The sequence below is a fragment of the Dipodomys merriami genome, unplaced genomic scaffold, assembly GCF_024711535.1.
Source record: "Dipodomys merriami isolate MVZ:Mamm:240054 unplaced genomic scaffold, mDipMer1.0.p SCAF_17, whole genome shotgun sequence".
NCBI classification, from domain to species: Eukaryota; Metazoa; Chordata; class Mammalia; order Rodentia; family Heteromyidae; genus Dipodomys; species Dipodomys merriami.
The window spans coordinates 8,492,662-8,520,577 of record NW_027203048.1 but is presented as its reverse complement, the minus strand read 5'-3'; the positions used below and the strand labels follow the sequence as shown (position 1 = coordinate 8,520,577).

Sequence of the window (27,916 nt, the reverse complement as noted above, 5' to 3'; positions counted from 1 at the left end):
TGAAAATTAACACGTAATTGGATGGAGCTGCAGGGTCCTTGGTTTTGGCAGATTCCCAAAGTTTCTCTAGGCCTGGGCAAACCTCCAGATTTTAGCCACTTCTAGGTTGGGATTTGATTCCATTTCCATTCCAACATGGACTGTTCAGTTCTGACTGAGATTAGTACAAACAGAATCATTCTAAATCCATACTTCAAAACCTAAGTTTGAAAAAGTGAAGCTTACGGAAGTGGAGTAACAGGTAACTTCCTCCTCCCCGTGGATGCGGCTGCATCCAGGCTGCATCTGTGTGGACTAGTGGTAGAACAGACAAGATGGAAGAAGTGGGTTTGAGTGAAAGACGGTTCAGTGCTGTCAGGTTCACACTGAGAAGCTAGGGGCGAGGATGGGTTCTGGAGATTTCAGATGTGGGGAACTGGGGAAGATGAGGCCTAAAAGGTCTAAAATATTACTATCTGGCCCCATGAACAAAATAGTAATTTCAGTTTGTCTTGAGTTTATAGAGTAAGGGTGTTAGAAGGATGACCCATACTGGGAACCAGTAGCTCATATCTATAATCTCAGGAGGCTGAGATATGAGGCTTGAGGTTCAGAGGCAGCCAAGGAAAAAAAAAATCCATGAGACTTATCTCAACTTAGCCAGCAAAATGCCAGAAGTGGATCTGTAGCTCAAGTCATAAGTAAACAAAGAAGGTAAGAGCGAACACTCCGGCCCTGAGTTCAAGTCCAATGCCAGCATTTTTTAAAAATGAAAGGTAACATGTAGATCTAAAGACAAACTATACTCTTATTAGACTTGAGAAATTCAGAGCCAAGAAATTATATTTCGGAAATCTTTTTTATGGCTCCTAAATGACTCAAGGTAGAAGATTATGACATCCGATTACAGCGGGCTTAGGAGGCCATTCTTCGTGCTTCATTAACAGTGTCTCCTAATCACTGCAGTAGCAAAATTCAAAAGGAACAAAAATTGACTCCTGTGGAACTCAGACGATCCCATATGCTGATGAGTCTGTTTCCTCACTTCCTCATCCACGTGCTCAGTGATGGGAACCATGAGCATAGCTGTGCGCTTGTGTGCCTGGGATATTGAGGGACTCTGATTCAGAGAACAGCTGGTAATTAGAACCTGGAAAATCATATAAGGCCATTTTCATGCTTTTTAGCAAAGGTCTTTGGAGGTCAGTCTCCTACTGTTGAAGACTTTGATACTATGGTCACTAGAAGTATTCCTACTGTTTGAATAGAAACAAAAGTATTGGAAAACATTGTCTTAAATTCTGTTAAAAATCACTTTGTAATAATACCCATATTCTGTGTTTCAGTTATTCTACAGATGTGAAACTTGATTGAAGTACTATGAGAAAACTGCCACTCATTATGACCCATTAGTGCAATCTGAATCACATAGAATGTTACCCAAAGATAGATTGTGCTATATTCCACAGAAGAGAATAAGTGGAACTTCATTGCCTACCACAGTGGCCTAGCCAGTGACTTCCTGTGGGAATGGCTCAGATTCAAAAGCTCTGCCATCCCCTACTATTGCTGTGTAGGTTTATTTCTCTCACTGTTGCCAGGTGTGTGCCCTCAACCATGAGAAGAAACTTGGTGGAGCAGCAGGAGTGTGGAATAGGGCCAGGCCAGGTCCAGCTTTGTCACTTACCTGTTGTCTGAACTCTTTATATGTAATTACCTTTTTCAAATTAATTTATTAGTTCACAATTATTTGCTGAGTACCTGGTCTGTGTCAGGCACCATTTTAGGAAGTGAGTTTGTCTGTATAAAGATTAGTCCCTGCTTTCATGAAGCTTCCACTCAAGTACAGAAGACAAAACCTGGGGAGGGAAGGGATGGTAGGCGAAAAACAAAGGAGGAGGTAACAATGCTCTATAGGAAATGTACTCATTACCATACTCATGTAACTGTAAACCCTCTGTACAAAATCTTTACAATAAAAAATATATACTGAGCTGGGTGCTGGTGGCTCACTCCTGTAATCCTAGCTACTCAGGAGGCTGAGATCTGAGGATCGCAGTTCAAAGTCAGCCTGGGTAGGAAAGTCTATGAGACTCTTTATCTCCAATAAACCACTAGAAAACCGGAAGTGGCACTGTGGCTCAAGTGGTAGAGCACTCGCCTTGAGCTGAAGAGCGCAGGGACAGCACCCAAGCCCAGATTCAAGCCCAATGACTGACCAAAAAAAAAAAAAAAAGATAGATAGATAGATAGATACATATATACGTATATGAATATATACATACACTGAAAAAAAGACAAAACCTAACAGTTTTATAACATAATAAAAGTGGTGGTAAATACCATGAGGAAAAACAGTATAAATGCAGTGGAGGGTTAGATTTTAGAGTGGGTGGTCAAGGAAGGGCTCTGACAAGAGGTGACAACTCATCAGGAAAATTAATCTTATAAGGAAAAAAAAGAGCCCTGCAGGAGGCAGGGGAATAATGTTCCTGACTAAGGGGATAGAAGGAAGAAAGACCTCAGAAAGGAAATGGATCTGGTGCTTTCCTAAAATAGCTGAAAATCAATATTGTGACCAAAAGGGTAAGCTGGCACAGAGTTACCTAAGGGCCAGATCATGTAGGAGATAGGATCCTCTTGTTTTTTTAGGAAAAACAGTTTTGGGGCTGGGAAGGTGGCTCAGTGGTAGAGCGTTTGCCTTGCATGCATGAGGCCCTGGGTTCGATTCCCCAGCACCACATAAGCAAAAAAAAAAAAGAACAGTTTTGCAGAGTATATTGGTTTATGCCTATAATCTCAGGATTTCAGGCCTCTAGAAGTAGAGGCAGGAGGACCAGGAGTTTGAGGGCCAGCCTAGGCTATATGATATGACCATGTCTCAAGAAAGCCTCTGTGTGTGTATACATATATACATATACATATATATATATATACACAAATATGCACATACGTTACTATTCTTAATTGAGTAGGTTGTGTACACACAAATAGTACAGCAAGTCACTATATACTCCTCTCTCTCTTTCCTCTAATAATAACATCTTACATTTGACTTGATACAAGTCATAACTGAAATACCAACATTGAAACCAGGTACTGGTGGCTCACACTTGTAATCCAAACTATTCAGGAAGTTGAGATCTGAGGATCAAGGTTTGAAGCCAACCGAGGCAGACAAATTTGATAGACTTTTATCTCCAACTAGTCAGCAAAAAGATCCAGAGGTGTCGATCAAGTGGTAAAGTGCCAGCCAGAGATGTGGAGGTGTGGATCAAGTGGTAAAGTGACATCCTTGAGTGAGAAAAGTAATCAAGAATGTAAGGCCCTGAGTTCAAGCCTCAAAGCAGCATAAAAAAGGAAGGCAAGAAAGGAGAGAGAGAGAGGAAGGGACAATTTCTTAGTCCTTTTCTTTTTGTGACCTTGACAGTTTTGAGGTCATAAACCATGTCACTGGCTATCCTTCACAACTTTCTCATGGTAATGTGCTATGTTATCTGGGTTATGGCTTTGGGGGAAGAGTAATGTGGAGGTGAGGTGGCTTCTCACATTCTAGGAGTACATGCTGTCAGTATGACTTGCTATTGGTGATAGTAGCTTTGTTCACTTATGCAGGATAATGTTCACCATATTTCTTCATGCTTTTACTACTCTGTTCTTTGGAAGTGATTTAGTAAATACAGTTACCATTCAAAGCAATGTGGAGGAGATTATGCCCTATTCCCTAGAGAAGGAAGTACTCTATCCCCCACTCCTCTTATTTACCAGTCATTTACATAATCAATTAAGACTCACAGACATTTATTTTCTATTCTGGACCATAATGTAATTCCATATTGTTTATTTGTTGCTCAAATTGTTTCAGTTTTGTCCATCTCTCAGGTTGGATCCTGAAGCTCTTTGATGTGTCATTTTCTGTTATTTACTTTTTTCTATTTTTAGGCCTTCCTTACTTTTCTGTCAGTGCAGCATGCTTTGGGCTCTCATATTTTCCTTGCCCTAGCCCAGAATGAGACCTTTCTCTATGCAACCCTGGTTCCTTTTATTGGGTAATGACATTAGAGATCATTATCTCGTCCAACATTATCTGTCCATCTGTGTCTGCGTCAAGCTTTACATGAGTTAAGAGAAATGTCTGGCTCTAGTCTGGTATCAGTTATTCCCTCTGGCTATTGTCCCTCCGTTATGTGTAACTTCCCTCTTCAATGGTGAGAACCTGACACCTGTCATACATTTGCCCTTTTGGTCAGTCCTAGTAGCTTGTATAGCAGTCTTAGAATTACTAGTCAGGACCCTTGACTTATTTCCCAAACAGAAATGTTGAGATGTAATTTATATATCCATTCAGAGTGTACACTTCAGTGGTTTTAGTGTGTGCAATTGTGCAAACATCACCACAATCAATGTTTGAATATTTTCATCACCCCAATGTTGATTTATTACTAAAAGATCACTCAGTGTAGTGTGGAGAGTCAGCTGGAGGGCAGAGTAAAAGAGGATCTAGTCAGGAGACCGTTGGTTTGACATGAGACATGGTGAGAAGCTGCTGTAAATTACGGCAACAGTGGAGGTGATAGAAATAGAGCCAGTGGACTTGCTAACACTTTGAATATGTAGGGGAAAGAGACTGCTAAGAAGTCTTCATTTTGGACATGTTGGCTGGGAAACTGGTGGTCACCATGTTAGTGGGAGACTCAAGGACTCAGGCAGTTCTGTTTTCTGCATCTTCCTTTCATCTCTATCTCAACTGAATCTTTCCTGTTAACCTACAAATCTGTTGATACTGCTCCTTTTTTGAAATTTATTTTTTCTTTTCTTTTTTAATTATTTTTAAGTAGTTGTACAAAGAAGTTCCCATTCTACAAAACATTATATGAGTACAAAGCGTCTAACAACATTGTCACCCATCTCTCTTAACCCATCCCTTCTCTCTGAAATTTATTTAAAAAAAAAAAATCACATCTTGGCCTCAGTCATCTCCCTCCCTCCTCCCCCACCTATCTATGTATACATATCTCTCCTTCCCATTTCAGAGGAACTGCTTGAGAAGGAGTTATCTGTAGTGAGTGTCTTCAACATCTATTGGACCATCCTTTTTGGAGCATACCCCAGCCAGTTTCATCTTCCATCCTGCTGCCAGAACTGTGCTGGTCAAGGAAACCAGAGATAGCCATGGCACTGATTCCAGTGGCCAGCACTCAGTGCTTGTATTTCCTTCCTTGAAGCATGTTTATACTTGGTTAGATATTGTGCTCTTGTCTTTTCCCTTCTGTTTCTTCTTGGTCTCCTTGCTAGTTTTTTTTTTTAATCTCCTTGAATTCTGAATGATAGTCTATAAACCACAGTCTACTAGAGGTCACCTTGAGTGTTGCTGAAGAATAAAGAGGTCATCCCATTCTTGTCATTTCTCAAAAACAAAGCCATATCAAAAAATTTTAAGCATCCAGATTCTGACCACAGGAGGCAGAGAAACAAGTAAAATGGTACCACAGGAAGCAGCCAAATCCAGATAGCGTTTTCTTAAAGGTGACCTGGTTTCTTCACAAAGAAATGTCATAAATAAACAAGGAAAGGGGGAACAGTTGTAAATTACAATCAGAAGTGTAGCTGAGCAAAGTGGTTCCTCCCTGTAATCCCAGCACATGACAGAGGAAGAAGATCTCAGATTCAAGGTTTGCATTCATGACATAGCAAGATCTTGTCTCAAAAATTCGAAAAATCAAAACAAAAACCCAGAAGTCCATTAGCCAGATATAAACACAAAAGATGTACATAGCAAATGCAAGTAGGAATTTTGTTTGGATATTGATTTTTAACTGCAAAAGGCCTTTTAAGATTTGAAGAAATATTTAGATAGCTGAGACACTGAAAATCTTTGTTAGTTTTTTTTTTTTTTTTTTTTTTTTTTTTTAGGCAGGGTAGTGATGTTGAGGATAAATAAAATAGTTTTACTGTCTGACAGATGTACAGCCACAAAGATTCTCAGGTGAAGCAATTTCCTGTGATTTTCATTATCAGGAAGCTGAATAAATTAAAGAAGATTGACAAAATGATGGCGTTTGTTGAAGTTTGGTGATGGGTTCATGAACAGCAATCATGAGATGACTCTATTCTTTACAAGTTCTAACTTTTTTAAGTAAGAGGAAAAACAGACCATATGCTTAAGGACCTTCATGTATCTATAAGAGTGAGCTGCACAATGCTGTCTTTCAATGCAATACAGTCCTAGTGAATTTGTCTAAGTACTGTTATCCTGGAGACACTTTCCTTATAGGAAATGAGAGTAGTTACCTGGTAGCCTGTGGAAACACTGAATATTCATACTCAATGCTCATATTCATATTTGATAGACATGAGCTTTAGAAGTATAACATGAGGGGTCATTTAGTAATATGAAATAGGTCCGTACAACTGAGCAAAGTCTCCTCTTAACCCTGGTCCAGACCCCACAGGTACGGTGAAGTGTAGTTGCTTGGTTGTTCTTCCAGTGGACTTTTTCTAAAACATGATTCCTCTCCATAGCCCTGGGCCTACTCAGAACTGGTGAACACGGTTCTTCCTCCTCAAGGTCTGCTGGCCAAAGCTAATACCTAAAAGGCTGCTTGAAGTCGTTTTCAAAGGATTTGTGAGTTGGGCATCCGTGGCTCTTGCCTGTAATCCTAGCTACTCAGAAGGCTGAGATCTAAGCATCATAGTTCAAAACCAGCACAGACAGGAAAGTCCTTGTGAGACTCTTCTCTCCAGTTAACTACCAAAAAAAAAAAAAAAAGGCCAAAAGTGGAGGTGTGGCTTAAGTGGTAGAGCTCCTGCCTTGAGCAGAAAAGCTGAAGAATAGCACCCAAGTTCTTGAGTTCAAGCTTTAGAAACTGGCACGTGCGTGCACACGCGCGCGTGCACACACACACACACACACACACACACACACACGAGATTTGTGGAATGGATTACCAATGGACTAACACTATATTCCATTACACATTGTAAGCTTTTTTAAAAAAGTTTTTCTTATCATGATTTATTTTCTACATTTGTTTGCTCATTTTAATCCATGTTCATTTCTCCCTCTGTCTGTGTTTGTGTCATGCTTCCGTCATTCCCAGGTTACAGTATAGCCAGGACATGCCCAGTCCCCTGGCCGATGAGCATGCGCTGATAGCCTCCTATGTGGCCCGCCTGCAGCACTGCACACGGTTGGTGGTAGAGCAGCAGCACCAGGCGGGTGGCCAGGGGGAGGGGAGGGGAGCGAGAGCTGTCTTACATGGGGTTACCATGGGGAAAAACTCTGTATATGGCGTGTTCCTGAGCAGCTGCCAGCTATGATTGGCAGAGTTAAAATAACTACTAAAACATTGGCTTCCACAAGAGCACAAGTCTTGCCAGCTTGGCACTCACCTAAATATAGAGTAAGAAAGTCACCTCTGAAGCAGGCCCCACGGGTTACACTGGAAGTGTATGTTCACCTTTCACCTCAGAGATTGACAGTTCTAGAAATAGATTATTTTGGTGTGTTTCATATTTCTTATTCCTGTCCATTCATACCTAAATAATGAAATTTTTGTATTGGCCTTCAAAGTTGAGGGCTAATCAACACTGTCCCAAAGTGAGATTCTTACTATCTCTAATACCATCACCCTCTTCATCCTTTTGTATCTTAACCATGCCCTGTCTGTTACCAGAAGTCTATCATTGTTCATTATTTAAACCAGTGATTTCAACAATGTTTATGAGAACCTTGCCACCTAAAGGCTTCTTACAAACTTTATCTACTTCCTCATTCACTAATAATTAGATATATCCCTACTGGGATACCTGACCCCAGAAGCTACTATGGTCTCAATGTTTTTATGGGATTGTGACTGATCCCCTCAGGAAACTGAGAAGTAACAATGTTATATTCAGTAGATCCAAAGGCTGTGCCCACCCACCCACCAGCCCACACCCACCCCAACAACTCTTCCCTCAAGCAGGATGACAGATCAAATACCAATGATCTGAAGCCATCCCTCCCTCTACACAGTGCCCAAGAGGAGGTGCATGCCAACTTGTAAATCCCTACTTTAAGATTTCTTTTCCTAGAAAGGAAAACCAGAAATTTATAAATTATTTCAGCCTGAGACTGGAACTTTTAAGTTTTAATTTTAGTTTTGACCACCTCTGGCCCAAGCTCCTTGGAAAGGTCATTTGAGACTTACTCCTAGTCCCTATGATAACAGAGGAATGACAATCAGTGGGGAAAGCAGACTGTGAAAAGTGCTCCCTTAATATTGTGGCCCATCCCATTCCCCTGTAGTCTTCCCAGTGTGACTAAGGAGCAGCATTCCTTTGGGACCCTTTCCTCTCCTACACCTTGGAGGACTAGGGAGCGTGGGAAGGAGGAGAGGCCTGATGCACATGGTATCATCCAGAGCAGCTTCTTGTCCACCAGATGGTTTCTGTGCAGTTGTTACAGGTTCTTGGTCTCTCAGAAGTTGTTTTAGCCTAAGGAGGATAAATGACTTTCTGTCAGTAAGGACAGTTGTCCAGGGCGATTGAAAGCTTCCATGGTAGAATAGTAGCAGAATGTTAAAACAGACTGTGACCTGATTATTTCCACCTACAGAGATTTATAATAATATGTTTAGCTGAGTTCCTCATGTCTCATGGTTTAGGCACTAGGCTCCCGGAGCAAGAACCAGTGTCCAGTGGCCCTGGGATAGCAAGATGAGTGGGTCAGTCAGTGTTGTCTCTTTTCTTGATGTATGGTCTAAGGAACTGAGCCCCTCACTTCCTTGGTGAAACCCAAAATTTCCTGACTAATTCTGAAAATATATATCAACTTAGGCAGAGGAATAAGGAACCTTTCTGCTTGTCCTCAAATAGTTTTCATTGGCCTTGAGCAGTGTCATCTACACTTGTATATATATATAAGGAACAGGGAGGGCTAACTTCATGTAAGATGCACCGTGACGGGGGCCTTATTGTGTCCCCTGTTAGCCACCATCGGTCTCACTTCTTAGGTTGCCAGTCCCCCCATGGCATTACCCATTTGTTCTAATAATCATTCATTGTCATGTTGTTGGTTTTCTTTTTCATTTATAAGATAAAGATATTCTTGTTTCAGGTAAACATCTTTAAGGTACAAATACAGATAATCTCAGACTTGGGACTTTGACACTTGTATTAAAACCAACTGGTGGTAGCATCCTCTTAGTACAAGATCTTTGGAGGAGACCGTAATTATACTCCTGAAATTATGATGTATTGACAGATGCTGTGCTAAAAGACTTAAAATCCATTTTTTAAAAATATATCCTAGAAGAAAAAAAACTAAATTAAGCTTACTGAATTAGCCATATACATAGTGAGATTCAGGCCAGCCTAAACTTTACCAAAAAAAAAAAAAAAAAAAAAAAAAAGAAGGCTGCAAAGATAGAAAAAGAAAGGTTATTTTTTTTAAAACCAAGAAAAAAAAAGACCTTTTTATTGATTTAACTTTAACCGTCCCACATTTCCTCTCAGTTTAATAAGATTTGGTGATTATTGAACTCATGTCATCGAATTTTTTTTTTTTTTTTTTTGAAACTTTAGTGACCTTGGGCCAAGATACAGCCAATTGCCAGCAAGCCCTTCTGGTCCCTGCTGCTGTCCTAAAGCTTGTGCCACACTCAAATAAAGAGAACTATAGAGCTACAGTTCCTGTTAATCTAGAACTGCCCTTATGCTGGTACACAGCGGATGGCACAGGGACTAAATTAAAGAAGACAATTATATACATAGACCTAGCCAATTACTCCAGAACCTTCTTTCACCCAGGTGCCATTATCTGATATCCATCACAGTGGGTCTTTACTTTGTTAAATGGCTGGTCCTCCTATTCAGGAATAATGGACTAAACAAGGTGTGGGCATGGTTGCTCACACCTGTAATCCCAGACAGGTGGATTGAGAGTTTGAATGCAAACTAGACACAGGAAGACAGAAAAAGAAAGAGACTCATGCCATTATGTTTGGCCAGCCCTAGCATGGCTTCCCCACTGGCTCAGACAATCCTCAGTATTTGTTTTTAATAAGGTTGTAATTTCCTCATGGTCTTTTGAATTCAAGAACTAGGTCTAAAAAGGCATGAGGGATTTTTAATTAATTAATTTATTTTTGTCTGTTGTGGGGGCTGAACTCTGGGCCTGGGCGCTATCCCTCAGCTCTTCAGCTCAAAGGCTAGCACCCTACCCCTTGAGCCACAGTGCCACTTCCGGCTTTTTTCTGCTTATGTGGTGCTGAGGAATCGAACCCAGGGCCTCATGCATGCAAGGCAAGCACTCTACCACTGAGCCACCTTCCCAGCCCGGGATTTTTTTTAATTAGTGTTCTTTTAGTTAGAAATACCCTGTCTCCGATTCTATAGGTGCTCTGTCTTGCTCAACAAATGCCTCTTGGGAGGTGTGGGCGCACTGGGAGCGTGCTGCTGAGGACGCCCCACATGTAGGGACATCACTTCTCCAAGGTCACCTTTGTCTCAGGGAGATGTATCCATGACCAGGCCTAAATACCTTGATTACTATTATTATTTACAAGCTTTTCTCTTGTATGTTCTTTCTAATGAAGCAAGAACTAGAGATGTTTAATAGGTACCTACTGGATTTTTATCTCCTCAGCAGTGTTCTGGACAGTCCTAGCCGACTGGACGAGGAACATCGGCTCATTGCTCGTTATGCTGCCCGACTGGCTGCAGAAGCAGGAAACATGGTAAGTGAACACAAGATCCTAGTAGATAGCAGAAATCATTATTCTAATGTACAAACGATACAGAAAATGGGAAAAAAGTTACTTAAAAATATAATAAAGTAATCATGTGTGGGGTTCATGCTTGTAATCCTAGCCACTTAGGAGGCTGAGTTCTGAGAATTGCAGTTTAAAGCCAGGCCAGGCAGGAAGGTCCATGGAAGGTCCATTTCCAATTAACCACCAAAAAGCTGAGAGTTGAACTGTATCGTAAGTGGTAGAGTGCTAGCCTTGAACACAGAAGCTCAAGGATAGAAGCCCAGGTCCTGAGTTCAAGCTCCTGAACTGGAACCCAAAAAAGCAAAAAAAACAAAAACAAAAGAAAAAGAAGAGAAATATAATAAAATTACCAATACCGGGCACTGATGGCTCATGACTGTAATCTTAGCTACTATGGCTCAGAGCCAACCTGGGCAGGAGAGTTTGTGAGAAGACCCAGAAATGAAACTACACAGCTAGCCAGGCACTAGTGGCTCATGCCAGTAATCCTCTTACTCGGGGAGCTGAAATCTGAGGATCCTGGTTCAAAGCAGGAAAGTTTGTGAGACTCATCTCCAGTTAACCACCAGTGGCACTATGGCTCAAAATGGTAGAGCGCTATCCTTGAGCAAAAAAGAGCTCAGGGACAGCAACCAGGCCCTGAGTTCAAACCCCATGACAGACAAAAAACAAAAACAAAACCCACACAACTGTAGCTGGAAAACTTACTTACCCTCCATGGAGAAAGCAGAAAGTAGACCTCTGTCTCTTGTATTGTACAAAAATCAACTCCAAATGAATCAAAGATCTTAATGTAAAACTTTAAAACCTTGAAACTATTCTGGGAAAACTCTGGAAGAAACAGACATAGGTAATTATTTCCTGAATAAAACTCCACTTTCCCAGCAAATAAAATCAAGAGTTGACTGCACCAAATTAAAACATTTCTGCACATCAAAAGAAACAATTACCAGAACTGGAAGAGTGAAGAAAATCTTCAGTGGACAGACTATACAAAGAGCTCAGAAAACTAAACAGCAAAAGAACAAACAATATAATTAATAAATGGGCAAACAAATCAAACAGTTCTCAGAAGATATACAGATGGCTAATAAGCACATGAAGAAATGATCATCATCCTTAGCTATCAAGGAAATGCAGTTTTTTAAAGGGGTGAAATTTATCCTGTGACCCCCCCCAGTTCTGCTCCTAGATATTTATCCAGGAGAAATGAAAACATCTGTGGTCAGAGGCTTTAGACAAGAATCTTCATAGGAGTTCTAATTGTATTAGTTGAAATGCCAGATATATTTATCAACACATGAATAGACAAACAGAAAGTGGTATATCCATACAACGAACTATTACTTAACAACAACAACAAAAACAACAAACACACTAAATCCTATAACAGCATGAGTGAATAGCAAAAGCACTATGATGCATGAAAGAAGCCAAATACAAAAAGCACATTGTGTTTTATTTCACGTAAATGATATTCTAGAATAGGAAAACTAACTTGTGGTTATAGAAATCAGATCAGGGTTGTTTATAGAAATGGAAATGTTGAAAGGGGGGTAGGGGTGTAAAGGAATTTTCTGGGTTGATGGATCTGCTCCACATTTTCATAGAGTTGTGGTTACATGCCTGAGTACTTTGGCCAAAACTGATTGAATGGCACAGGTAAGGTCCAAACTTTGCATCTCAATTAAAAGAAAAAAAAATTCAAGAATGGTATATAAGTAGGTTTGATGGAAATGGTTATAAATGAGAGGTTTGCAATTTATTCCTTAGAGTTTTTATATATTCATGTCAAAATATTTCTCCCTTTTCCTCTCTTCCTTGTTAATCCTTTCCTTTCCTTATACATGTTAACATCTACTCTTCCTCACAGCCTGCACATAAAGTTTATTTGGGAAATTTTACTTCTGTGGCTGTGCTATGCTAGATGGGTCACTATAGTGGACAAATGATTCCTGCTCTCTGGGAACTAACAGTCTAGTGGCAAAAAACAAATAAGTAATTGTACTATTAAGTATAATTGCAAATTATTACACAAAAGGAGGGGAGGGGAGTACGGGGAGCTATGAGGCTGGGTTTGTCCAGCAGATGAGGACCGGGTCACCTCTGTGTAAGTGTTACTTGAGTTGGGATCTGAAAGTAAGTTAGAAGAGAGTTCAGTTTCCTGAAAACCAGCCTAAGAACTGGTTTTTATGCCACTGCTAGCCTGCCCTGTGCTTGGGTTTTAATTGTCCCTAGGTTCTATAGGTGAAAACTTGCTAGGTGCAAGGTAGAGATTGGAAGCGAGGCTTCCAGAGCCTGGCCTGGATGAAGGTATGCTGTGACAGGCCACTGAAGGCCAGCACAGAGATCAGATAAGAAAGTCAGTAGGCCTGCTTCTGCAGCAGAAGTCTTTCTGGAAAATTTAAACCTTAGACCTGTTTATTCTTGCGTTAGGTGCATTTATATTACTCCCTACTTTCAGAAACACTGAGATGGAATGTGTAGCTTTGTACTAGCTAATTAGAAATAAGAGTCTCCCTCCCAGGCTGGCTTCAAAGCAGGATCCTCAGATCTCAGCCTCCTAAGTAGCTAGGATTACATGTGTAAGTGCTCAGCTGAAAGGTTTAACACAAGCTTAATAACCCCTAGGTGCCTGACAGGAAAATACAAACCTCAGGAGGCTCTCACAGAACCTGAGAGCTTGTAATGTTCCTATGAAGCTACTAAACATGGACCCATATGCTTCAAAAGTTAGATATTATAGTTGTTGGCTATAAAATAATGGTTTGAAATTTCTAAACACCCAAAGGGGGGCATGTAAAAGACAACAAAAGACATTAAAATATCTGGGCTGGGAAAGTGTGCTGTGATATGCTGGTCAGCCCAGCTTGTGGGAGACACTGTTTCAGTCTATAACACCAAAACAAAGACCAGAGCTGAAAAAAAGCCAGCTAGAAATGGAGAGGTTAAAATTTTAAAACTTGGGCTGGGAAGATGGCTCAGTGGTAGAGTGCTTGCTTTGCATGCCTGAGGCCCTGGGTTCGATTCCTCAGCACCACATAAGCAAAAAAGAAAAAAAGCCGGAGGTGGCGCTGTGGCTCAAGTGGTAGAGCGCTAGCCTTGAGCTGAAGAGCTGAGGGACAGCGCCCAGGTCCAGAGTTCAGGCCCCACTACCGGACCCCAAAAAAAAAAAAAAAATTTAAAACTTAATAGATGTCTTAAATATATCAGACACAGCTGAATAAAATATTTGTAAGTTGGAAAATGTATGTAAGAAAATTTCCCTAAACATAACACAGAGTTGGGAGATTTAAAACAGAATGTTCAGAGATAGCGGACAGAGAACAGTCATCTAATTGGAATTTCAAAAAAGGAAATAGACTTAGGGTAAAGAGTTAATGGCTGATAGAAACCCTCAAGATTAAAACATTACAGTAAGTCTCAAAATGTATAAATGAAAATAATTGCACCCCAGACATATTAGTGCAGCTTCAGAATACAAAGAGATCTTCAAAAGGCAGCCAGAAAAAAATCACAGTACTAGCTGGGCACTGGTGGCTCAAGCCTGTAATCCTAGCTGCTCAGGAGGCTGAAATCTGATAATCATGGTTTTAAACCACCCAGGGCAGGAAAGTCTGTGAGACCCTTTATCTCCAATAAACTATTCAGAAAAAGCCAGGTGTGTTGCTGTGGCTCAAGTGGTAGAGTGGTAGCCTTGAACACAGAGAGGACAGAGCCCAGGCCCTGAGTTCAACTCTCAGGACTGGCAAAAATAAAAAAATAAATCATAGTACCTCAAAGGATTGGCAAGAAGATTTATCTACAACAACAACACAACAGTTTCTTGATAGAGGGGAAAAAAGAAAATATGAGCCAAGAGCATGATGGTACATGCCTGTAATCCCAATCCTTGGAGACTTGACATAGAAGGACAAGAGTTCAAGGCCAGCCTGGGTTACCTAGCAATACTGTCTCAAAAATTAGCAACAATAATAATATTTTTAGTACTTTTTTTTTTTTTTTTTGGACAGTCGTGGGGCTTGAACTCTGGGTTTGGGCTCTGGCCCTGCGCTCTTCAGCTCAAGGCGAGTGCCCTACCGCTTGAGCCATAGGGCCACTTCCAATAATAATATTTTTGTAATTCATCTGTCTACATCTAGTACTGCTGATATATTTTATGCTAAAAGTTTAAGAATTTTCTTTGTGGAGAAAAAAAGACAGTTAAATATCTTTAATGTACCAAAACAATGAGCTAAAGTATCAAGAGGAAAAATATAAATACTTGACAGGTCCTGAGAAAGGTCACAGTAAGATTCATGTGAAAAGAATAATACAAGTAGCTAACATTTATTGAATACTCTGTGGCAGTGATTTTTCTAAATGCTTTGCATATGGGTCTGGGCACTATCCCTCAGTTCTTCAGCTCAAGGGTAGTGCTCTACCACTTGAGCCACAGCACCACTTCTGGCCTTTTTTTCTGCTTATATGGTGCTGAGGAATCGAACCCAGGGCCTCATGCATGCGAGGCCAGCACCCTACCACTGAGCCAACTTTCCAGCCCCTATTTGAAGCAATCTTGTGAGAAAACTAAGCCGGAGAGAAACTACCTAGGGCTGGGCTTTGTAGTACAGCCTGTAGTTCCAGCACTTGGGAGGTTGGGAGCAGGAGGATTGGAAGTTTGAGACCTGTGCTATATAATGAAATGAAACCTTGTCAGGAAGAGGAGGAGGGAGAGGAAAGGGAGGGGGAGAAGGGAAGGGAGAGGGAAAAAGAGGAAGAGGAGGGGGAGGGGAAGAGGGAGGAGGAGGGCCGGGAAGGAAAGAAGGAAGGAGAGTAGTAAAAGAGAAATGAAGTTACTTTTATTCTTCCTCCCAAAAAATAATTTTTCCCTTTGGGTTTATTTAGATTTCAAAATTCTTTTCTTGAGAATCTTATTTCAGGTCACATTATCTGACTCTGACATTGCAATGTAAAGGTTAGTGAAGTAGAACATAATAGAGAAAGAAGTCTGGGCAAGGAAGAGAGGACTACAGAATTAGTGAATCCTAATGTGTACCCTTAGCCACAGCTGTCCAGGTTATTTTAGAAATTAAAACATGTAAATAAATGAGTTGAGATGGGCTGCATTGAAGTTGAATTTTAGTAAGTATACTTAATACCATAAGATAGCCTTGGTGACCATACATAGGCACTTTCAAAATGCTTGAAATAAAAAAGCAGCAAAGCCTTTGAACCTGAGATCTTCATCTCCTTAGCTGTGGGCCAAGATAGGGATGTTTACATGATGGTTTCTGATGGTTCTCTAATTCTTCTGAAAACCATCATCGTTAAGATAGTCTGGGAGGAGTACTGATAGGGTTCCTTTCATCTTCCATTTATTTTGCCACGTGTGGTTATCTTATAAAATATTGGGCCTCTCAGGAAGTATTCTTCTTGACTAGATTTCTGTTAAACACGGGCTCCTAATCCTCTAATCTCACACTGATACAAGTGCTTTGCATAAAGTGGGTGTAGTGCTCAAAAGAATTTATTTATAGCCTGCCAGATAGGCTTTGTATTGATTCTTCTTCACAGACCTCCCTTCCACAAAGAGAGACCTTTAAATCATTGGAGCCTCCCAGGGCACACCCAAGCCATGCTCCCAATCCTCCCAGTCCATGAGTGCCTGTCCAGTGTGGCCGAACAACCTCGGCTGGCATGTTGCTTAGTTGAGCCAGGGGACCAAATACATCCTTCCCATGTCCCTAATTTTCTTATTTAAAACAAAACAAGAAATGTTACATGTGGCAAGCCATAGGTTTAACAGCAGATTCTTAATTTCATCTAAAGCATCACCAGCATTGGATGTAATCACATGTCTTGTTTGCCTTTTAACTGTTCTCTTTTTTCCAGTGAAAACTTTAAAACTCATATAGAAAACTCTGGAAGAAAGATAAAAGGAAGGGGAAACCAATGTGCTTCTTCATTAAACATTTCTTTTTTTTTTTTTTTTTTAGCCAGTCCTGGGGCTTGAACTCTGGGCCTGGGCACTGTCTCTGAGCTTCTTTTGCTCAGGGCTAGTACTCTACCATTTAACCCACAGCACCACTTCTGGCTTTTTCTGTGTATGTGGTACTGAGGAATCAAACCCAGGGCTTCATGCATGCTAGGCAAGCACTCTACCACTAAGCCACATTCCCAGCCCTTCATTAAACATTTCTGAGAAGCTTTTTTCTAGTTACTGTAGCCCAGCCTTCTTTGCTCATTTTGGCTTCTCCCTCACTCCTGGCTTCTTAGACTTAAGAGATCAGCTGTCTCCATGTAGTGTTTTCCACTTATTTACTGACATGCTATGAAACATGGCCACATACTACCACATGAGAAGCATTTGAAAAATACGTACAATATATAGATTCTCAGCTTTGCTACAGACCTGCTAAGTAAGAACCTCTGGGCTTAGGATCTATCGATCTTTACTGAGGGGAAGGAGAGAGGAAAAGATTCCCAGTCTTCTGATTTACAGCTGGCTTGGGAACCACTGCCTTAAACAGCATTATTGGATTTTTGAGAGAGGTTAATAATCCACAGCTCTCCATTTAGCCTCCAGGAGGCTGGATGGCAGGCAGACCACTGTGGGTACAAAGACAGTCTGGGAGATGTCAGGAGCTTCTCTTTGGGACTCATCTTGCCCGGCTCAGGAGCATCTTCTCTGTTAGAAGCTACAGAAATGCACCCTGCTTGGTTATACTTTGCTAACTATGCCAGCTTGCCTTAGTTTTGTAACATCTTCCCCATGAAACCAAAGGGCTCTTGTGTCTTACTTACCCTGCCTTCTCAGGTGTGTCTCCATCTCCTTGAAGGTGATCGAGCTCTGTAAGACTACCTAAACCAGTATGTCAGAATGGAGAGGCACCTTGTCCTTTTACAGTTATCGGGCCACCCCATCAATGCATGCATGCCCTGCGTTCTCAAATATTAAAGCTTTCACTCTCCCAGGGTGGACCTCTGGTCCCTAAGGTTTTTTACCTTTCATTGCTCGAGACTGGATCCATCCATCCAGTCCTTCAACCTAACAGTCACAGTCATTGATAGGTACTTGATTATTATTTAACTTTCCAGTGGTCTCTTACCCTTTGTGCCACAAACCTGTCTTTCTTATACTAGTAAGACATTTGAGAAGTATTTTTTCCTTCAACTATTCTGACCTAATAATAGAATTTGAAATAATAGCCACCATTCTGAGAGCCTTCTATATCTAGAACTCTGGGGCAGATGGTTCAGAAAGATGATGTCTGGTCCTCAAAATCTGGAGGACAGCTATGGTTTCTGACGTGATTTTACAGATAAGAAAACTAAGTAACAGATAGGCAAAATTACCTGAGCACAGGTCCCCAACTAGATTTGAGATTAAAATACATGGTTATATGATTTCATGTAGGAATATGGTCTCCCTTAAACACACTTGAGAACCCTTTCCATATTTATAGAAAGTTATACACAACCAGTGGGGTTTTATTTGTTTGTTTGTTTGGTTGGTTGTAGTTTTTTGTACCTATCCTGGGGCTTGAATTCAGGGAGTGGGCAATGTCTGACCTTTTTTACTCAAGGCTGACTGGTACTCTACCATGGGAGCCAGATCTGTACTTATGGCTTTTTAGTGGTTAATTGGAAATAATATTGTCGTGGACTTTCCAGCCTAGGCTGGCTTTAAACCACAATCCTTAGATCTCAGCTAGGCTTGCAGGTGTAAGCCACCAGTGCCCAACTTGTATGTTTATTTTCCATTTATTTTCAAGCATTTATTCATGTATTTGTTCTTGAAGTTCTCAGGTTTGAACTAAGAGCCTCACACTTGCTAGGCAGGTGCTCTGTCACTTGAGCCATCCATCTGCTCTATTTTGTATTCATTGGCTACTGTATTCTTAAAGAAGATGACAAGGGTCAGGATTTCTCCAAATATATATACAAATAGTCAATAAGCTCATGAAAGTATGTTCAACATAATTGTTACTATGGAACTACAAAATGCATTTCACACACTGGGAAGACTGATCAAGAAGATGGTCAAAGGTTGATAAGAATATGGAGGCCTTGCCCTATGACCCAGCAAGTCCACTCCTAGATATATAAGAACATTTCTCCACAAATAATATTCAGAGTAGCTAAAAGTGAAAACATCCTAAATGTCCATCAACTATTAGATAGACAAAATATGTATGTCCATATTGTAGAAGATTATTCATCTATACAAAAGAATGAAGTACTAATGCATGGTACACCATGGATGAATCTTAAAAGCATTTTGCCAAGTGAAAGAAACTAGATATTAAGGCTACATATTGCATGATTCCACTTATTATATGTACTGGACAGAATAGTCAACTACCCAGAGGCAGCGTAGAAGGGTGAATGTCGAGGAATAGAAAATGAGGCTGGAAGCCGGGCGCTGGTGGCTCACGCCTGTAATCCTAGCTACTCAGGAGGCTGAGATCTGAGGATCGCGGTTCAAAGCCAGCCCGGGCAAGAGAGACCGTGAGACTCCTATCTCCAATAAACCACCAGAAAACCGGAAGTGGCGCTGTAGCTCAAGTGGTAGAGCACTCGCCTTGAGCTGAAGAGCTGAGGGACAGCGCCCAGGCCCAGAGTTCAAGCCCCACGGCCGACAAAAAAAAAAAAAAAAAGAAAAAAGAAAATGAGGCTGGAGTAGGACTGCTAATGGCATGGGGTCTCTTGGAGTGAGCTAAAATATTCTGGAATTAGATAACGGTGATGGTTTCACAACTTCATAAATGCACTAAAACCACTGAATTACACATAAGAAAATTAGATTGTATAGTACATAACGTTTGTTTTTTTGTTTGTTTGTTTTGTCGGTCATGGAGCCTGAACTCTGGGCCTGGGCACTGTCCCTCAGCTCTTGAGCTCAAGGCTAGCACTCTACCACTTGAGTAACAGCACCACTTCCAGCTTTTTTGCTTATGTGGTGCTGAGGAATTGAACCCAGGGCCTCATGTACGCAAGGCAAGCACTCTACCACTGAGACACCTTCCCAGCCCAACATTTGTTTTTTTTTTTTTTTTTTTTTTTTGAAATGTAACTCCCAGTGGGCTAATTACAAGTTAATACGAATTGGAACCCTCGTGCATTATCACTGGGATTCAAAGAGGTCCAACCACTGGAAAAGTTTGGATCAAGCAATAGAGCTCCTACCTGCAAGCATAGGGCTCTGAGTTCAAACCCTAATACCACCTAGAAAATAGGGAAAAAAGTTTGAAGAAGTAAAAGGAAGTGTCTGACGATTCTTCAAATGTTAAGTATAGTAACCATATAACTCAGCAATTCTAGACCAATGTGTTTATGCAAGAGAAATAAAAATATTAAAACAAAAACTCTTAAATGAAAATTCAAAGCAACTTCACTTGTAATAACTAGAAGCTAAAAATGATGGATAATACTCAGCAATAAAAACAGAAGAACCACTGTCTCCTGGAGATGAATCTTAAAAACTCAAGGCACACCAAAAACTCCTTGTAGTATGATTTAGGTGAAATTTCTAGAATGGCAAAACTGGTCAGGAAGAACATCCAGTTGGAGGTAAGAGCAGCAATTTGTGACTGACTGACATGAGGGAAGATTTTGGTAATAGAAAAGTTCTAAAACTAGCCTGTCATCATTGGTTGTACAGTTGTTTAAGTATACTATGACTCGCTGGTTTGTACATGGAAAATGGGTATATTCATGGTATGTCAAGGAAAAGTCTGTTTTTGAAGAAAGTCTGTCTCAGACTCTGGAAAACCAATTGTCTCCTCGCTACAGACTCGCCCTCCCACTGATGTGAGCTTTAATTTCGATGCCAACAAGCAACAGAGACAGCTTATTGCAGAACTAGAAAACAAGAACAGGTAAGAGTGGCCTACTCCTTGAGGCCATGAGTATCTCATGTGAGTATCTGGTTCTCATTTTCTGACAGTCTTTGACCACACAGGAAGATCCCAGCTGAGTGAATAAAGTGGCCCAGGTCCAGGAAATGCCCAGGACTCTGGTGCCTATCTGCGTGTTATTGATTCTGATTTTCAAAGCCCCAGTCCTCCTTCCCTCCATAGATTCTTTGTCCCAGGGCCCCTCCCTCCTGCCAGTGTGTCCCCCTCCCACAATTCATTTCTCCAGTCTACTTCCCAGCAGTATTTTGCTCTGTCTAGTCATCCTGTTCTGGCCCATTACTCTACTTGTGCCTGACTGGTCTCAGGGGGGAAAAAAAAAAAAGGCCATTTAAAATGCCTTATAAAGGCATTGCAACCAGACAACACACCACTGTGCACTGAAAGGTTGAAACCAGGACAAGGAGAATGGACCTAGTGTAGCCTGCATGAGAGAGGAAATTGGCCTGTGGTCCAGGGAAAACTAGCAAACTCAGGGAGATGCAAGGAGACTCGAGGCAGGTCAGCCCAGGACCTGTCCTCAGAGGCTGCAGCTGCAAGGAGTTCTCTTCCTCTCCTCAGAGAGGGGTGAGACAAAGAAGGTATTCAAGTTATCTTTCTCCTTTCCTGGGGATTTTTCAAGACAAAAGAGTTATGCCTTTTTGTCCATTTCACACTTTGGTCATTTAGCAGTGATCCAGATAAGGTTTGCAGAGGAGGCATGGTGAGGGAATTAACCTGTAAAGGAAGAAGAGTGAGGTCTGTGAATTGCTGGGCAGCCATCTTTCTTTCATCATTCTCTCTAGAGAGATCCTGCAGGAGATCCAGCGTCTGCGTCTGGAGCACGAGCAGGCGTCTCAGCCCACGCCCGAGAAGGCCCAGCAGAACCCCACGCTGCTGGCAGAGCTGCGGCTGCTGAGGTAGGTGGTACCGCTGCACATCTGTCCCCACTCTGTCCCCACACTGTCATCTGCAGAGGAAATTTTAGTCTCTGGATACCAACTCATAGATGAATGTTGCCAGTCCAGTTTGACTGCTTTTAAGAGCCTCATCCTCAATCCCACTGAGAACTTGGGCCAGCAGGACAGAGCTAAGAAAATTCCTTACTCCCTCAAAACCAGGGATAAGTGTTTGAAGAAGGCTGTTGTGCTGCAGTCTCTTGCTAAGTGTTCTGACTTAGAGACCCAACAGGAATAGTGCTGGCCTTTCCTGGGAGATGATTTTCTTGGTGCTTCATGGACCGAGCAGGACTTCACTGGAAAAGTGTGCTGCTTCTTTCCCCACCCCCTCTACAACTTGAAACCAAGACAGTGGTAGTTTTCCACCTCTTCTTAAGTATAAAATGACTCGAGGCTCAGGAAACTGAGGAGGCAGAGCAGGGTCAGCTCCATTGTGAAGCCCTTTGGAAGTTGCTGGGGAAGCTGATCTGCTCTTAGGCCCTTGCTTCCTGTCCATCCCGCACACACCTGTCTACTCTTGGTAAGTAAAGGTACTGTGGAAGACACGCTTGGTGGCTTGATTCTCACCAGAGCTCTAAATACCCACACAGTGCTTGGTGTTGTTGCAGTTGCTTTTTAATACACTGTCTTCTGAGCTTCTGCACAGCTGGACACAGTTGCTTTTCTTTTCTTCTTTTTCAGCTTTCTTTGTTTAAGTTATATAACCTCTTTTCCTATAGACTAGAGATTACTATTTTCCATAAGTATCCTACTGTTTAGGTTTATATCACTAATAAGAATTTAAACTCATGAAAATCATTGGAGGTATAAAGATTCTCCTAAACACTAATTCCAGGTTCTCCGTTTAGTAGGGCTGAAATTTTAGTTGCTCCACGGTTCACTGTCACACATTTGGGTCATTGGTGTGGTTGATGTTATCTTAAGAAGGACAAGAAAATACACTGAGGCATACAGTGGACTGGCACTATAAGATACATGTCCTTTCCTTCCCCACTCAGCTCAGACAGAAGTGCCTTTTTATATCTAAGAAAGCAGAAACTGTCAGCCTGGAGTCTTAACTGTTGATAGAACTAAAGTTGCAGAAAGTGCCCAGATAATCTAGAAGGATCTGAAAAGTACCATGTATTTATTTAGTTGGCACAAGGCAGAGTCCAGAGATGTCAACAAGAAGCAGGAGTTTTAAGTCCAAGGGGGATATAAGCTTAAGAAAGCAGAAAGTGGTCATTTTCAGGAGCTTCCATATCCTGAGGAAAGGAAAAGGCTTTGCCAAACAGGCTTTGCAACCTGGCATGTTCTTTGATGGGTTAAACAAAACTTTCAAACTTCCCAGAAGAATTTCTTTAGGATTTTGAAATAGAAAAATAATTCCTTAAATTGCTAACCCTGAAAGAAACTGGTAACCCTACCTACATTAATAATAATTAATCAAATAGCACATACAATACCACTTGTAGGTATTTGACCTCCATCTGATTCTGACCAGTTTGTGTGTAACTGCCCATTTCCAGCCAGTACAACACAGTGAAGCTTTGTTTCTGACGGGCTTCTCTCTTGGACAGGCAGAGGAAAGATGAGCTGGAGCAGAGGATGTCAGCACTGCAGGAGAGCAGGCGGGAGCTGATGGTCCAGCTGGAAGGGCTGATGAAGCTGCTCAAGGTAAGAGTGGAATGATTACTGGTGTCCTCCCCTCCCCCACCTCTCCTTCATCTCCATCACAGCCTCAGCTCCTGCTTCCTGGTGGAGTCACAACAGTATGAGGACAGTCTTGACTGTAGGTCTGGAACCAGTCTCTGTAAATGTAGCCTACTTAGGTATAAAAGTCATTGAGGCTGATAATAATAAATGTGTAGTAGAAATAGAGTGATGTTCTTGAGGAGTTGCTTTTATAAAAAGGATGTTTATTTTTACAAACGGTATTAGGTTTGTATAAATGAGCAGTATTTCTCAATTACTTAGGTTCTTTTAAGATAAATTTTTAGGTATTGCACCAAAAATTTAACAAACATCAAGCGTCCTACTTTAATAAGTACAACAGAGGTAAACTTGGGGTGTTTTCAGAGAAACAGAATCAATAGAGGATACACAGAATTATATTAAAGGACCTTTTATGGGGATTATAGAGGCAGAGAAGTCCTGGAATGGGCTAGCTGGAGACCCAGGAGAACCAGTGGTACAGTCCAACATGCGTCTGTGTGACACCCCCACTGCACAGAGTGAGTCAGGGGCATGGACATTCAGCTGTTGACACAAGCTGGAGTTCAAAAACCAGGACATTTCCTCTGTCCAAGTGCAGGAAGAGATCAATGTCCCTCACCAGAAGAGAGCATACTTGTTTTTTTTAATCTATTCGGATCCTCAATGGGCTGGATGTCTGCCCATTTCGGTGAAAGCAGTTCTTCTTTAGTCTACTGATTCCAAAGCTGATCTCTTCTGGAAACACTCTCAAGACACACCTGGAAATAAAGTTTAACTAGTTTTCTAGACATCCCTTAACTCAATCAAGTTGACATATAAAAGTAACCACCACCACCCCTCCCACACACACACCAATGTAACCAAACAGTTCTAAGGACTTACTTGGAATAAAATTGTGTATTAGCTTTAGGTTTAGTACACTAGTGTCATGGATAAATTCAGAATAATTTAATTTTTTTTTTTGGTCAGTCATGGGGCTTGAACTCTGGGCCTGGGCTGTCCCTGCACTCTTCAGCTCAAGGTGAGCACTCTACCACTTGAGCCACAGCACCACTTCCAGTTTTCTAGTGGTTTATTGGAGATCAGAGTCTCACGGACTTTTCTGCCCGGGCTGGCTTTGAACTGTGATCCTCAGATCTCAGCCTCCTGAGTAGCTTAGGATTACAGGTATGAGCCACTGGCGCCCAGCTTAAATATTTCTATATTTGTTGAAAAGTATAAAGCAGAGAAAGGTATGGTTGACATTTCAGTGCCCTCACCTGGACAATTTTATTGGCACTGAGCAGAAATCCTTCCCTGGTTACACAGAAGTGATACCAAGTCATTTGCTCCTCCTGATGATGTCTCAAGTCCTTTCTATAAATGCTGGAGACCCACAGTGAGCAGTGAGAGGGTCCAAGGGGAGTGAACTTAATGCCATGATTTATTGAAAGCTTAAGTTTAAAACAGTACTCGGGACAGGATAGAAAGGGATGATAAGACTAAAGGATAAGAGGAGATATATGTAGTCAGCTAGGCTGGAGGTGACAAGAGTAGCAACGTGGGAACTTTTCAGCTTCTGCATCCTAGAGCAGCCTCTTAATAATGAAGTTAGTAGATACTGGCAACTTGCCTAAATGTCACCCTTGTGTTTTAAATGAACTTTTGACTTGCTCAAAATAATTGATTTTCATGTGTTTTAGGCTTGAGCTGAGATTTTTTTCCCCCTCACTTGGTCCTGGTATTTGGGTTGTTTTGTTTTACATGTGTTCCTGCATTGACCCTGTTAGGAGGATTTACCTTCAGAAACATTTTATGGGATGAATAGGTGCTCGGCTAAAATTTATATAAAAGGTTTCTGCAAATTGAAAGGAAGTAGGGGTGCAGCTCCTCTAATCATCACGGTCCATCTCCCCTTCAGTTGGATTGTCCTGCCTTGCTCACATGTACCCCGTAACCTTGGGTACCATCCATGTTTGTTTTCTTTTTTTTGTTGTTGGTTGTAGGATTGAACTCTGGGCCTGCGCATTGTCCCTCAGCTCTTCAGCTCAAGGCTAGCGCCCTACCACTTGAGCCACAGCACCACTTCGAGCTTTTTCTGTTTATATGGTGTTGAGGAATTAAACCCAGAGCCTCGCATGCAAGGCAAGCACTCTACCACTGAGCCACCTTCCCAGCCCTCCATGCTTGTTTTCAAGGCCTACTCAGAATGAGTTAGTCCCTGGAATGCTAACCCAAACCTCAAACTTCTTTAAATTTTTAGCTATTACTTTATACTTTCATAAACAAAACCTCGGAACCTCATTTGTAGGGTCTCCCGCCAAGTTTTGTTTTGTTTTGTTTTTTCTTTTTTTTCTTTCTTTTTCTTTTCAGCAGTATGCACTCTATCCCTTGAGCCAAGCCACTAGTTAGGCTTTTTGCTGTTTAAGTGGAAAAGGAGGTTTTGTTTCGTTTTGTTTTTGTTTTTTTGGTCAGTCGTAGGGCTTGAACTCTGGGCCTGGGCACTATCCCTCAGCTCTTTAGCTCAAGGCTAGCACTCTACCACTTGAGCCACAGAGCCACTTCCGCCTTTTTCTGTTTATGTGGTGCTGAGGAATTGAGCCCAGGCCTCATGCATGCTAGGCAAGCACTCTACCACTGAGCTACCTTGCCAGCTCCCGAAAAGGAGTTTTGAGGACTTTTCTGCCTAGGCTAGCTCCAAACCATGATCCTCTTGATCACCTAACTAGGATTATATAGGCATGAACCACTGGCATGTGGCTCCTGCCAAGTTCTTAAATACCTTGTCATTTGTTTACCTGACAGATTGTAGCCATTCAGACTGGGAAGTATTTGCAAACACAAGCATTGAAAAGTTCTTTTTATCTACTGAATAGAATTCATGGCAGAAAATCTGATGTCCTTAAGTGTCTTGTTTTCCTAAAAACTAAAATTACAGCAAAATCTTAGTGTATTATATACAATCCTAAATGGTTATACTTGGGAATCAGTAACTTCCACTAAAGTTTCAAAGATGTGTCCTGTATTAAAAAGTACATTTAGCCAAGTGCTAGTGGCTTACACTTGTACTTCTTGCTACTTGGGAAGCCAAGATCTAGAAGATTACATTTAAAGCCATGCCAAGTAGAAAAGTCTTCGAGAATCCATCTCCAGAGTAACCAACAAAAAAGCCATGGTGCAGGTATGGCTCAAATGGTAGAGCACCAAACAAACAAGCTAAGCTGAACCATTGTGAGCTCCTAAGTTTGAACCCCAGTGCCACCAGTAAGTACATTTTCTGCTAAGTGTTGTGGCACATATCTATAATCACAGATATTTTGGATGTTGAGGCAGGACGATTCTCAGTTTGAAGCCAGCCCCAAAGTTAGGGAGATGTGACCTTGTCTGGAAAATGAAATGAAGCCAAGCACTGGTGGCTCACACCTGTAATCCTAGCTACTCAGGAGGCTGAGATCTGAGGATGGTGATTGAAAGCCAGCCTAGACAGGACAGTTTGTGAGACTAATCTCCAATTAGCCACCAAATAGCCAGAAGTGGAGCTGTAACTCAAGTGGTAGAGCACCACCCTTCAGGATGAAAGCTAAGAAACAGCACCCAGGCCCTGAGTTCAAGCACCAGTACCAGTACAATAAGTAAAATAAAAACAAAATAAAATAAAAACGAAAGAGTTGAAGGTTTAGCTCAATTGGCCTGATACCACAAAAAAAGGAAAGACTATATTTGCCATAATAAAAGTACTCTTTAAAATTCTAATTTTAATTTCAAAGGACTGTCTTTCATTGATGTATTCAGTCTGCTAGCATTTAGTTCCCTCATAAAACAGCTGTAAGCAGTTAGTCAAATGGACAATCAGGCCACATGGTCTGGGAGGCTCATAAATTAAAACCCATCACACAGCCAATTTCCATTTCATGGGGAGGTAGTTTAGTCCACCTCCCTGCTTCTGTAAAATATAAGTGCTTTAGCTTTTTATCTGAAAAAAAAATCATTTAAATAAGTATATCTAGGAAGTGCCCCCATTGTTTATTAATTCACTCAGTCTTTCTTTTTTTTAACAAGGCAGGTAAAAACTAATATCCTAGTGTTTTTTTCAGTGTTTGGTGAACAGTGGTGATGAGACTTGGTGCCTGTTACCAAGGGTCCTTCTTGTTTATTTTTCTTTTAATGATTTAATATCGGGTATCCATGTTTTTACACACAGTTTTCCTTATGTTTTGTCTTCTGATTAATGAGTATGAAGATAACCTCTGCCTCAAATATCTTATTTAATCTAGAAATGGTATGTGTTGGTATTTCAGTTTCTGACTCTTGCTCTTGGCCTATTCCACTTTATTTTTTCAGTTTTCTGAGACTGCTTATGGGTTAATTTGCTTAATTTTCTGTGTTGCTGCTGTTTTGGTTTGGAGTGAAATGGCTTTTGTTTTGTTTGTTTTTGAAACAGTGTCTATGTAGTCAGGCTCTCCTAGAATTCATAACCTCTTGCCTCAGCCTCCTGAGTACTGAGATTATAGGTGTATACCATCAGGCCTGGCTGGATACTGCTTTTGAAAAAGTTTTCAACTTCAGCTATATTTTCAAATGTTCACCTAGAGTTAGAACGTAAATTTTTGTATAGAGGACATTTAGTATTACTTTGGCTACCTAGCCAAGAGATTCATCTTGTTTTTAG

The 27,916-nt window shown here is 41.2% G+C and overlaps 1 protein-coding gene and 1 long non-coding RNA gene across 11 annotated transcripts in view; one reads left to right on the top strand and one right to left on the bottom strand.

Moving 5' to 3' along the window:
* The window catches only part of Dtnb (dystrobrevin beta), a 197,348-nt gene that overhangs the window by 131,933 nt on the left and 37,499 nt on the right, over nt 1-27,916 (top strand). For 6 of the 10 annotated variants that reach the window (XM_070025161.1, XM_070025159.1, XM_070025152.1 and 3 more), the window contains exons 11-15: nt 7,080-7,169; nt 10,610-10,700; nt 20,514-20,599; nt 21,421-21,534; nt 23,133-23,229. In XM_070025161.1, the coding sequence (XP_069881262.1) occupies nt 7,080-7,169; nt 10,610-10,700; nt 20,514-20,599; nt 21,421-21,534; nt 23,133-23,229 (478 nt within the window). The remainder of the gene's footprint in view (nt 1-7,079; nt 7,170-10,609; nt 10,701-20,513; nt 20,600-21,420; nt 21,535-23,132; nt 23,230-27,916) is intronic. The other 4 variants (XM_070025160.1, XM_070025153.1, XM_070025155.1 and 1 more) reach the window with 2 other exon arrangements.
* The window catches only part of LOC138829100 (uncharacterized), a 57,831-nt gene continuing 38,091 nt past the window's right edge, over nt 8,177-27,916 (bottom strand). Inside the window, exons 2-4 of the long non-coding RNA XR_011372487.1 lie at nt 11,449-11,567; nt 10,591-10,680; nt 8,177-8,457 (exon numbers count right to left, since the gene is read on the bottom strand). This is a non-coding gene — a long non-coding RNA (uncharacterized lncRNA). The remainder of the gene's footprint in view (nt 8,458-10,590; nt 10,681-11,448; nt 11,568-27,916) is intronic.